The 12,756-nt window shown below is 41.2% G+C and overlaps 1 protein-coding gene across 2 annotated transcripts in view; it reads right to left on the minus strand.

Annotated features, from left to right (window-relative positions):
• The window catches only part of afap1 (actin filament associated protein 1), a 265,294-nt gene that overhangs the window by 17,604 nt on the left and 234,934 nt on the right, over window positions 1-12,756 (minus strand). For both annotated transcript variants that reach the window (XM_048604679.1, XM_048604669.1), the window contains exons 13-14: window positions 10,607-10,721; window positions 7,012-7,176 (exon numbers count right to left, since the gene is read on the minus strand). In XM_048604679.1, coding sequence (XP_048460636.1) covers window positions 7,012-7,176; window positions 10,607-10,721 — 280 coding nt within the window. The remainder of the gene's footprint in view (window positions 1-7,011; window positions 7,177-10,606; window positions 10,722-12,756) is intronic.

The following is a 12,756-nucleotide window of genomic DNA, read 5'->3' on the forward strand; positions in this document are numbered from 1 at the left end:
AGGAAGTGCTACACCTGCCCCTACACCTCCCCCCTCACCCCCATCCCAGGCCCCAAGAAGACTTTCCACATCAAGCAGATGTTCACCTGCACATCTGCTAATGTGGTATCTTGTATCCGCTGTTCCCGTTGTGGCCTCCTCTATATCAGGGAAACCAAGGAGAGGCTTGGGGACCGCTTTGCGGAACACCTATGCTCGGTTCGCACTAAACAACTGCACCTCCCAGTCGCGAACCATTTCAACTCCCCCTCCCATTCCTCAGACGACATATCCATCCTGGGCCTCCCGCAGTGCCACAACGATGCCACCTGAAGGTTGCAGGAACAGCACCTCATATTCCATTTGGGAACCCTGCAGCCCAATGGTATCAATATGGACTTCACAAGCTTCAAAATCTCCCCTCCCCCCACTGCATCCCAAAACCAGCCCAGCTTGTCCCCGCATCCCTAACCTGTCCTTCCTCCCACCTATCCCCTCCTCCCACCTCAAGCCCCACCCCCATTTCTTACCTACTAACCTCATCCCGCCCCCTTGACCTGTCCGTCCTCCCGGGACTGACCTATCCCCTCCCTAACTCCCCACCTACACTCACCTCTACTGGCTCCATCCACGCCTCTTTGACCTGTCTGTCTCCTCTCCACCTATCTTCTCCTCTATCCATCTTCTATCCACCTCCCCCTCTCTCCCTATTTATTTCAAAACTCCCTTCCCCTCCCCCATTTCTGAAGGAGGGTCTAGGCCCAAAACATCAGCCTTCCTGCTCCTCTGATGCTGCTTGGCCTGCTGCGTTCATCCAGCTCTACACCTTGTTATCTCTAATTAATAGAGAAGACTCCAATTTAATCATATTGCATCCTGACAGACAAGACTGAACTGTTGGCTACCCAAAAGGTGCCAATTTGATAATTCTTTTCTGTTTCATTCTTCAGTCACTGTCACGAATCCCTGTTGTCACACTCCCCATAGAGACAGTGATATTTCAAAAAAGATATTCAATTGGTGAGATTTCATGTTTTAAGACTTTTGCTGCAACAAACTAAAATTTATGCTGGCTAAATATTACTTAGTATGCAACTACTACTGAAACTATTGCTAACCACATTAATGTCTGAACATGACCAATAAGAATAGGCCACACACACTGTCAGATTACACTGTGGTAGTGCGTTTTCCCCAGAGACATGACAATAGTTAAAGATTTTTAAAAGTACACAAAATTCCACAATATTTCTGAGATTTAGACCAAGGTTGGTTGAAAGCATGAATCAGGTTTCTATGCTTAAGAACAGTCATTATTTATGAGATAGACTCTAGCTACAGGTAAACAATTAGGAATAGTCAGCATATAATTCTATTAGTTAAAACTTGAATTCATTTATAAACTTCCCCTACACACACATACAAAACAAACCACGTGGGTGTTATGGATGGATGGAAACTGTGGGAAGGCAGTTCAGTGATTCCTGTCCACAGTGTGAGATGATCCTTTTAGTGTTCAGAACACTGTTTCTCCATCTCTTTTCTCCAGATAGTTTAAATTGTTTGCTGGGGGCACAGGGCGATTGGTTCAAGCTTTTTATTAACAAAATAAAAATCTTTATAAGTCATAGCTTGCAGCGACTAAAAAGGGAAAATAAATTGGTTATCTTCAGGTTTGAGACTTTTTTCTACTGCAGGGCAGAAACAGCTCCTTCTCCCGCAGGGTCTCAGCAGAAACTGTCAGACCTCTGGAGGAGAAGGACAGGGTGGATCTCATTGCGTGGTTCCCTGTGCAGACTTGTCAAAGCCATTTGGCAGAATGTCTCATCACCAGAACTTTCCAACAAGCACAAAAATGTCGCTTGGCTGGTAGCGACAAGAGCACTATGTGTGACATCCATCTTGTATGCCTGGTCAGCCTGCGCCACCGCACGCTGCCCTCGAAGTGGCTGCAGTGGGGTTGAGACTGTCACACATCTCCTTCTGGAATGTGCTCTTTGCAAAGGAAGTCTGTAGGAAAGTGCAATGGTTTTTGTCAAGGTTCATCCCGAACAGCTCCGTGATGCAGGACTCTGTGGTCTATGGTCGGTTCCCCGGGATGCACACCTCAACAAATATCGACTGCGCCTGGAGGACCATCAATTCGGTGCAAGATGCTCTTTAGTCTGCATGAATCTTGTTGGTCTTTCAGAACAGGGAGGTGATCCCAACTGAGTGTTGCAGACTGGCACATTCCAAGGTCCAGGACTATGTGCTGAGAGACTCATTAAAGCTTGGGGCAGCTGCTGCCAAGGCACAGTGGGGAAAGACCACTGTCTGAGGTCTTTCTCCTGGGGGTAAATGGGGGTCCGTTCAGTTATCAGACCATCCTAGCATCTCAAATATATGTAAATATTAGTTTTGTGTATGAGAGGTCTTTAGTTTTTTGGGGGATATGCAACTGTGCAGAACCGAACTGCTTTTGTGTCAATATATATATACACCCAAAGACTTTAATGAATAAAGTATTCTTTTGAAATTAAAAAAAAAAGTCTGATAGTTTCTGCCAAACATTTACACCCCTAATTTGTTTAGCTACCTGGGACCCAATCACATAATTGCTGGCAGGTAGCAGGCCTTTTATCAAAAACTGGTCACCAGTCCATAGACAAAGCAGCCACTTGTTGCTAGCTAAATCTTCATTCATATGTGCTGCAGCTCCTCTGTAACTAACGTTCTACTACTGTTTGAACAAGCAGCTCTATAAATAGCAAATACAATGAGCGTCAGGTAACTTGCTTTCAAAGAAAAAAGTGCCTCAAACCTTCAGCAATCGGTCGTTTTTAAATCAGTTTTATTCCCATCTCAGTCCAAAAACTGAAACACATAACAAAACTGCCTTTACAGTAGGAAACAATCCACCGTTCACTTTTTCCTTGTTTTGACTTTTACTTTGCTAATTGTAGCATCTGTGGTTTTCTTTCTCTTTCTGTCTCTATACAAAGACTAGATAAGAAGTCTGCAATAACAAGAACATTTGCTTCTGCCTTTATTGTTAAATCAAGCACATACATCTTAACAGCACATGACCTGGGCCCTCTTGTTCCCATGGTAACCAAGTCACAGAGACTGGTTGTTGAGCAGGATGTATTGCAAATCATGTGACTCTCTTCACTATTCTATTTCACCTGAAGATAAAGAAACAGTGTGATAAGTAATGTTACAAAAGCTTGCTCTGTTAACACCAAATCCAGATAATTCAGGTCTGTTCACATAACATTGAGTGTGGGTTGGTGCACAGGTTTCACATTCTTTACCGAAACTGAGATTTCTTTATTCATTCACAGGACGAGGGCATCGCTAGCTAGCACTTATTGCCCATCCCTAATATCCCAGAGGGCAGTTCAGAGTCAGCCACATTGCTGTAGGTCTGAAGTCACACATAGGCCAGACCAGGTAAGGATGGCACTTTCCTTCCCTATAGGACATTAGTGAGCCAGATGGTTTTTCCCGGCAATTGACAATAGATACACAGTCATCACTAAATTCTTAATTCCAGATATTTTAATGAATTCAAATTCCATCATCTGCCGTGGCGGGATTCGAACCCAGGTCCCTAGAATGTTATCTGGGTCTCTGGATTAACAGTCCAGTGAAAAACCACTAGGCCATTGCCTCTCCTGAGAACACCACAGCTAATGCGTTGAGAATGTGTACACTAGAGACCAACCCCTCTAGCCAAGTTGTCTCAATGCAGCTATAGTTCTAGCATTTATCTAACAACATGATGCTCAGTTTAGGTCCCACGAGGGCCACTCAGCTCCTGACTGCATTACAACCTTGGTTCAAACAAGGACAGAAGAGTGAATTCCAGAGGTGACGTGAGAGTGACAGCCCTTGACATCAATTCTGCATTTGACTAAGTGTGGCATCAAGGAGCCCTAGTAAGACTGGAATCAATGGGAACCGGGAGCAAACTCTCTGTTAATTGGAGTCACACCTGGCACATAGGAAGATGGTTGTAGTTATTGGGGGTCAGTCATCTCAGCTTCAGGACATCTCTGCAGGAGTTCCTGAGGGTAGTCTCCTAGGGTAAACCATCTTTAGCTGCTTCATCAATGACCATCCCTCCATCATAAAGTGGGTTGCCAATGATTGCACAATGTTCAACACCTTTCATGCCTCCTCAAATGCTGAAGCAGTCAATGTTCAAATGTAACATAATCTGGACAACATCCAGGCTTAGGCTGAAACATGGCAAGTAACATGTGCCCCACACAAATGCCAGGCAATGATCAACTTCAAAAACAGACCACCTAACCACCACCCCTTGACATTCCATGGCGTTACCATCATTAGATCCTCCACTATGAACATCAGAAATTCAACTGGACTCACCACATAAACAGTGGCTACAACAGAAGGTCAAAGGCCAAGAGTACTACAACAAGTAACTCACTTCTTGACTCCCCAAAGCCTGTCTACCATCTGCAAGGTAGAAGTCAGGACTATGATGGAATACTCCCCACTTGTCTGGACGAGTACACATCAAGAACAATCACGCCGATTAGCGCCATTCAGGACAAAGCAGCCAGCTTGACTGGCACCATATCCACAAGCATCCACTCCCTCCAACACCAAGTTGTAGCAGCAACAAAAACAGAAATTGCTAGAAAAGCTCAGTAGATCTGGCAGCATCTGTGGAGAGAAATCAGAGGTAACGTTTCAGGTCGAGTGACCCTACCTCAAAGCCAGGGCCAGGGGTCACTCAACCCGAAATGTTACCTTTGATTTCTCTCCACAGATGCTGCCAGACCTGCTGAAATTTTTCAGCAATTTCTGTTTTTGTTTCTGATTTACAGCATCTGCATTTCTTTTGGTTTTTACTCAGTTGCAACAGTGTGTACTATCTACAAGACGCACTGGGGAAATTCCCCAAAGAGTCATAGACAACACTTTGCAAACCCACGACCACTTCCATCTAAAAGGACAAGGGCAGCAGATACATGGGAATGTTGCCACCTGCAAGTTCCCCTCCAAGCTATTCACCATCCTGATCGGAAATATATTGCCTGTCCTTCACTGTTGCTAAGTCAAAATCCTAGAATTCCCTCCTTACTGGCATTGAGAGTCTACATGCAGCACATGGACCACTTTGGTTCAAGAAGGCAGTGTGATACTGTAAACTTTAGCACTCTAATAACAGTTCATGGGTTGAAAGAAGCAACAATAGCTCTGGAATAAACTGTTAGGGGACAAGACCAAACTATTATACAGAAATTGAAAGCAAATCAGCCATGCCTAGGAGAAGGAGGAGTTGAAGCTACAAGAATAAAATTTGTTTTACAGGCAACTGCAGAGGGATGGCTTTCAGAGGCAATCCAAATGCCTGGCATCAATGTCTCTCAATGACCCCAGATTGGGACAATTGGAGGCTACAACCTACCCCAAATTCAGAATTCACCACACCCTTGTTTCCCACTGTGGCAGCCAGCCAGCCACCTTTCTTGCCTGTTAGAGAGGCAGGTGATTGAGATGGTGGTGAATTGAGGCCCTTAAGTGGCCATTAATTGATTGAGGGTTTTAGCTGCTGTGAGTTGAGAAATTTGCCCAGGTACCATCTCACTCAGCATTAATTTACACAGAGATGGAGAAAGGGGTTGGTTTCTCTCAAAGGCAAACTCATCCAATTGTTTGCTGTTCTACTCACCTCCCTCACCATATCACTGAATGTTTCTAGCAAAGAGTTAGGATTGGGTACCTTTTCATGCGTTATGGCAGGCAATTGGATATAGATTATTTTTTATAATGAATTGGCGATCAAACAACAGTTGTTCATGAATGTGTTGGAACTGCTCTTGGAATTCATGTGAGCATTAAGACCATGTGAAAAACAAACAACATAATGATTAACATGCTTCCAAAGATTAGATGAAATCCAGCTACTCTAGGTGAATACCGGCCATGTGTGAAATTGGGAGGTCTCTGGATGCTACTGAGAATGATGTCATATCATTGGTCTCTCACCTGCCTCCTTTCTCCATTAAAATCATGATAAAAGTCTGCTGAAGTGGTTTTTTCACGTAAAGTGATGGAAGCACTTATTGTATCAAACATCACTTGCTTAATGCAAATATGGACTCAAAGCTGACTGATGATACCGATTTTCTCATAGAATTTGGGAAAGAGCAAATGACAAAAGATTATAAAGATCAAGCAATTCCTTTGATACAAGCTTATTCTTGTCTGCACATGATAAATTTTGGCACAGTAAGAAGTCATACTCTATTTGCTCTTTTTCTCCCCCAGTTTCATCTTTTTCTCCCCCAATTTCATCTTTTTCTCTCTTGCTTCTCCCCAATCTCTTGCTAGAGTAGAGTTCTTGTAAGGGCCTATGTGAAAATATTATGCCTGATTTCCTTTGTAGGTCCAATGTGTCCTCTCGCCACTAGAAGCATTCTGAAGTCATTTGTTAGCTAATAAATACAAAACATTTCCCAACACTTTTGACGGTCTTATCTGAGATCAGCTGAGGATTCCATTAACCATTATTGGAAATGGACACCTCCCACATTTTATGTTCATAATTTGTGGATGCAAGCAGCAATTGTCAGGAGCATGCAGACAGAGTCAGAAGCTGTGATATCAGTTGTTACTATGCCATTTTGAGCTTGATTACTCTGTATTAGTAAGTAGCAGCTTTATTTTTAGTTGAAGCTTCAGCCAATTTGAGGTTCAGCCAAAAAATGGACGACTTTTGAGAATATAGTGATGAGTTCCCTCGCTTGACTCATCAGTTCATCACTATTAGATTATATTTTTTCACATGAATAGGTAGGCTTAGGAGAAGTAAAAGCAGTGAAAGCAAATAGTTGATGCTATAGTTAAATTCAGTTGGGATGAGGTTAAAGTTCAGCATGAACTTCACTTGTCTGCTGTAACTGGATTTGTTAAACATTATCATGCAGGGCCAACGATCAATTAACCTCACTTCAGTTTTGTAGCTGAAGCACTGAAGTATCTTCTTGAATAGAAGAGATTTAAAATCCCTACCTGTACATGTTTCAATAGCTGCTTTCAGCTCCCTTCGGTCTTTTCTCAGTTGTGCCAACCGGGTGCGTAAGATTTCTTTCTGCTTTTTCATTTCTTCTTCTTTTGACTGTAATCTTTTTGCATCAGCTTCCACACGGTTCTTACCATATTTGTATTGATCAGCATCTGTAAATTAACCGCAAAGAATGTTAACATGTTTAAAATGGAGATATAGAAGTACTGGTGCCAGAAACATTCCACCAACTCCAATAACTTCTGAGTATCCTGAGTACGAATAACTCATTGATCGAAGGAACTATTAAACAAAACCATTATGAAATCCCCCAAACACCAATAGGTGTTATATTAGATCATATGATGCTCTATTTTAAAAAAAAATCTCAAAAAAGGTATTTTAAGATTAGAACATACAATAGTGACAGTTTGATAGGTCCAAACAGCAACTAGACAATGATTTAAGCAGTTTATGATCTCAAACATCTTCCCTAACTACTGCATATGGTGAGTCGGAGGATAAACCAAATATGGAAATTTATCAGCAGCAATGTGCGAAATCGTATGTATGTTATTTAGTTTTGACTGTACTGATAAAAATATTGTGCATAAATGGACATATTAGCCCAGAGTTTGCTGAAAAAATAATGGTGAGTTCATGGCACATACCAGTACCAATGTGTGAAAAACCCAGTAATTCTTGGCAAACAAGTATATTCTAAGTTGTGAATTTTTGGAAACACTGGATAACTTGCACTACGCCACTACTAGCCTTGCAAAAATTGGAGATCACAGTCAATCTCCCTATAAGTACAAATTAAACTTGCAGCAGATTGTAAGTGCAGCTATTTTATGACACTTGACTATTCTTAGTTCAGATTTCACTAGGATCACATGGCTCCAGACCACAATACAGCTTTGATCTAAACATGAATAAAGCTGAATTTCAGAGGTAAGGCGAGAATGATTGCACTTGACATCAAGGTAGTATTACTTAGAGTGCAGCATCAACAATCCCAGTAAGACTGAAGCCAACGGAATTAGTGGGGTGAGGGTGGTGGGTATAGCTCCACTGGAGTTGTACAAAACACAAGAGAAATGGTGTTATTGTTGGAGACCACTAATCTCAGCTCCAGGACCTTACGACCAGTGTTCATTAGGTTAGCATCCTAGGCCCAAACATCTTCAGCTGCTTTAGGATGACCATCAGAAATTCAGGAGTCAGAACATTCGTGAATGATTGTACAGTGCTTGGAACCATTCATAATTCCTGATGCAGTCTGTGCCCATATGCAACAAGACTCAGTCTTGGGCTAATAAGGGATTAGAAACGTATGCACAAGTGAGGGGCAAACAGAGAATCTACCTGCTTTCTTTTGACAATCAATGGCATTTTTAATCACTAAATCCACCACCATCAACATCCTGGGCATTACCACTGGTCAAGGACTGAACCGGACCAGACATATATAATATTTTGATCAACCTGTTTAGACATGCTGAGAGCCACCTCCAGGGCTACTGCAATTTGAACCTAGACTTTTGAGCTGGGAGGTAGGGAACCCAATGATAGTTTAAAAAAAAAAACACTTTTAGTCAACATGTTCAAACACAGCTCCAGGCCAGATGGGACTTGAAATCAGACCTTCTGGCCCAGAGATATGGGCACTATCACTGCACCACAACAGCACTTATCAGCACAATAAAATTATTTTAATCAACCTTTTGGATATTTATGATACACTGCCTTAGCACAGGTAGGAGTTGAACCTGGACCAGCTCAAATAAACACCGAGTGAGGAGGTATTTTCAATCAACCTGTTAAATGGGTGTTACAACACACCTCTGGAGCAGGTAGGGCTTGAACCCAGCTCTCCCAGTGCACTATGTATTAGAAGGTAATTCTAGTAATAGGATGAATAACGCCATTTTAAAAATTATTTTTATTATTATGATGAATAACACCTTGGAGTTAAGAAAGGAGATAGCAAGAAGTGCAAATGCTGGAGTCAGAGACGACACAGTGTGGAGCTGGAGGAACACAGCAGGTCAGGCATCCGAGGAGCAGGAAAGTTGATGTTTTGAGTTGGAACTCTTCTTCAGAAAATCTGAATTTTACTGAAGAAGGGTCCCGACCCGAAATGTCGACTTTCCTGCACCTCTGATGCTGCCTGACCTGCTGTGTTCCTCCAGCTCCACACTGCGTTGTCTTGGAGTTAAGGAAATAAGGCAAACAGGTGCTGTGAAATAATTAGATGATTGCATTTAGAAGAATAGCACTTAGCCAAAATAGTTGGAACAGTCAGACTAAAAATCTAAAAGGTCCCTGGTCCAATCCTAGTTTAGGCTCTTGAGGTGCATTGGTTGTGTCCCTGTTTCTGAACCTGGAGGCCTAGATTGTGGTTAATCCATCCTGTGGTGCAATATCTGAAATTGAATCTAATACTGTAGATGAAGCTGTGTCAATCTAAGGTATATTTTTCTCAGCTTGAGCTCTAACTCTCTTAGGCAATATTCCCATTTGCATATTCAATTTTGTTTTATCTCTGCACTATCTTTAGTCATTCTTTTTGTAAATAAATACCAAATCTTTGGTTTTCCACAGTTCCTAGCATCTCATAACTAAGAAAATATTTTGATTTGACTTTCTTGCATCCACGGTGAATGCTGTCACACGTCCTCGCATTGAACTCCACCTTGCGCATATACTCATTGCTCGTCTATCATACCTTTGTAACTTCCTAGTCCTCACGTGCCTCCTAAATTGGTGCCATCAGTAAACTCCAACATAAAACTTCTGTTCTTTCATCCGTATCATTAACGTATGGAGAAAAGCGGAGACATCACAATTAATCCTTGGGGACACCACTTTACACATCTACCAGTTGGAATACCTACTCTTCGTTCTATGACCCTTTATTCTATGACTCTTTTTGCAATTTCCCAACCAACCAATAATACATGCAAAGTGACAAGGCAACAGATCTGTCACGGAGGCTTTGTGTAGTCAGTGAAAGAGAACATGATTGGACTTGATAGCAATGCCCCTTTTGGATGAATAAATTGCTAACATTCACTGGCTAGGCTTACACATATAGAATGACTAATTGAGGCTCTAGGGTTGCCTTGTTGTTCATGGAACGGTGGCCAGTAAGGAAGGGAGGTGAAAAATTATTGGGCAAAGTTCTGCAGGTAATATTATGGCAATATCCGCAAGAAAGCTTTTTTTCCAGGTTTCAAGCACAGAAACTGCACAATTTAAATAAATATTATATAATTTTTGGTGGAAAATATATTCTGATAACTCAATATGCCAATAAGCATAGTCATTAATTCAAACATTTGCAAATCATTGTCATGAAAAAGTATGTTTAAAACAGGTAACAACATTAGTTTCTATTTGTTTTGGTTATGCACAATATGATAGGATGCAGCATTGTAGGTATCTCTCCATCTTAAGGGCAGCACAGCAGAGGCTCAATAAAGCAGCTCACTATCACTTTCTCGAGGCACTTACGGATTGGCACCAAATACTTGCCTAGCTAGCAACGCCCACATCCCATAAACAATTGTAGAAAAGTACAAAATTTAAAGGGCTTACTTGAGGCTGTGCGCTTTACATTTGTGACAGGATTTCCTTTTTTGACTTGATTGCTTCCGACCTTCTGCTTTGCTGTCATACCATTTACTGCTGTTGACATCTTCTTTCCTTTTGCCTAGTTGAGTAAGAAAAAAAAACATTAATTTACAGCTGACAATGCTTAAGATATCCTCGTTTCTTTAAATTTAGAATTTCCACAAATATACCCAAAATAATCTTAAAAACACAACACCCCATTAACTGACTGCTTTATAAAGTGAGTGCACTGACTTAAAACACAAATATATTGTATCACGTTAGCAGCAAAGAGCAAATTCCATTTCAACACTATGTTCATCGTTGAGTTCATTCTTGAGTTTCCAATTTCAGTCATGTTGCTATGAGGACATGCTGAGTGAATACCAGCAGATTCCCAATGGGTGATAAAGGGGATGGTGGGAAGGGAAGAGGAAGCAAAATCTCACGCACTTCCTCACTAGTGACTGGCTGAGCCCATCATTAGTTGAGACCTCAGAGCACATTACCTTTTTATCCTTGGATACAGCAGAACTAATGAAAACAATGAAACAAATTTGGGATAAAATACCAGAATCTGTAACAATGGCCACAAAGTCCTTGCTGCGCCATAAAAATCCAAATGGTTCACTGAAGTTCTTTTGTGAATGCAATCTGTCGTCCTTACCCCTTTGTACCTGATCTGTGCAAATCTGATTTCCTTATAAGGAAAGTGAATTCCTGAACAGCGATTCACAAATTTCTGGGTTGAATATATATCTGTAGCAGGAACATGCCCCACCACTGCCGTAAGGTCAGAAAATTAAACTGATGTGTAAAAAAGTACATAAAATCACTCAAATATGATTTTTACTTAAGTCAGTTATTGAGAAATATTTCAAACTTGTGTAGAGTGCAGACTCCCTGGCCTTAACCTTTAATATAGACACCAATTTCTGTCGGAGGACCAGCCACTCATTGAAAGACGCACTTAATTCTGCCTGAAGCCTGTTGGGTTTCCAGTGCAAAAGCCTGCTGATGACTAGGTGTTGCACACTGGCAGATTCCAACATCCACAACTACATGCTGAGGGATATACCAAAGCTTGGGATGGCTACCAAAAAAAGGTGCACTCTAAAGGCTATCCTGTCATTGTAAACTGAGATGATTGAAATTTTGTAATATCTTTCCCACATTACGTTTGACATGGTATGAATATAGCAAATACAAGTTGTGATTGTAAATGCAGTGATGCACATCAGAATGTCAATTACTGATTGTACTGTGTTTCCATTTCAAGTAAAGTCAACCTTTAAACTGTCATGTAACATAATTCCTTTTAAAAAAAGTTATCAATAATACATATTTACAAAAAAAATCTACTGTTCTAATATCTGGTCAAGCTTCAGTGCCAACATTTACTGCTATAAATAGCTTAATTCTTTTTCTAATTTAACATATATAAAGCTTAATTTAATGAATAGGGAACTGAAGGTTCTGTTTCCATGCTGTACATCTCTATGACGCTGATAAATAAGAATTCACAATGTGGTTCAATCTCTGACCATCAGGAATCTCTGGAATAAATTTCTTCAATCTTTCTGAAGACAGCAAATTGCATTTACATAGCATTTTTAGTATTGCTAAATATCCAAAGATATGTTATCTCCCAATAGCACAATTTGTTCCCTATCATATGCAAATTAAAAATAAAGCACAAGGGTTTGTATTAGCTCAATTTCTCCTGCAGATTTTCACTTAAATTTAGGTAAGGGGTCCAATGGAGCAGGTGAGAAAAGACTGAGCACTAGGATTCACCAGGTTCCAACCTAATCGATGATTTTCTGTTGAGTCTTGTAAGGGCTGAAACCTTTATCCATACTTTCCAGTATGAAGCAGAGGGAGGAGAGTAAATGATTAGAACTATTTCTCCCAGCAGAATCATGGTACCCTGGTGTGGTGATTGTGGGTATGGCCAGGAAAGCTACCCTGGGTCCTAAATCAGATAACTCAAAATATACAAAAACCGAAAGAACTGCAGATGCTGTAAATCAGGAACAAAAACAAAGTTGCCGGAAAAGCTCAGCAGGTCTGGCAGCATCTGTGAAGGAAAAAACAGTGTTAACGTTTCGGGTCCGGTGACCCTTCCTCAGAAC

The sequence above is a fragment of the Rhincodon typus genome, chromosome 1, assembly GCF_021869965.1.
Source record: "Rhincodon typus isolate 14 chromosome 1, sRhiTyp1.1, whole genome shotgun sequence".
Classification (NCBI taxonomy): domain Eukaryota; kingdom Metazoa; phylum Chordata; class Chondrichthyes; order Orectolobiformes; family Rhincodontidae; genus Rhincodon; species Rhincodon typus.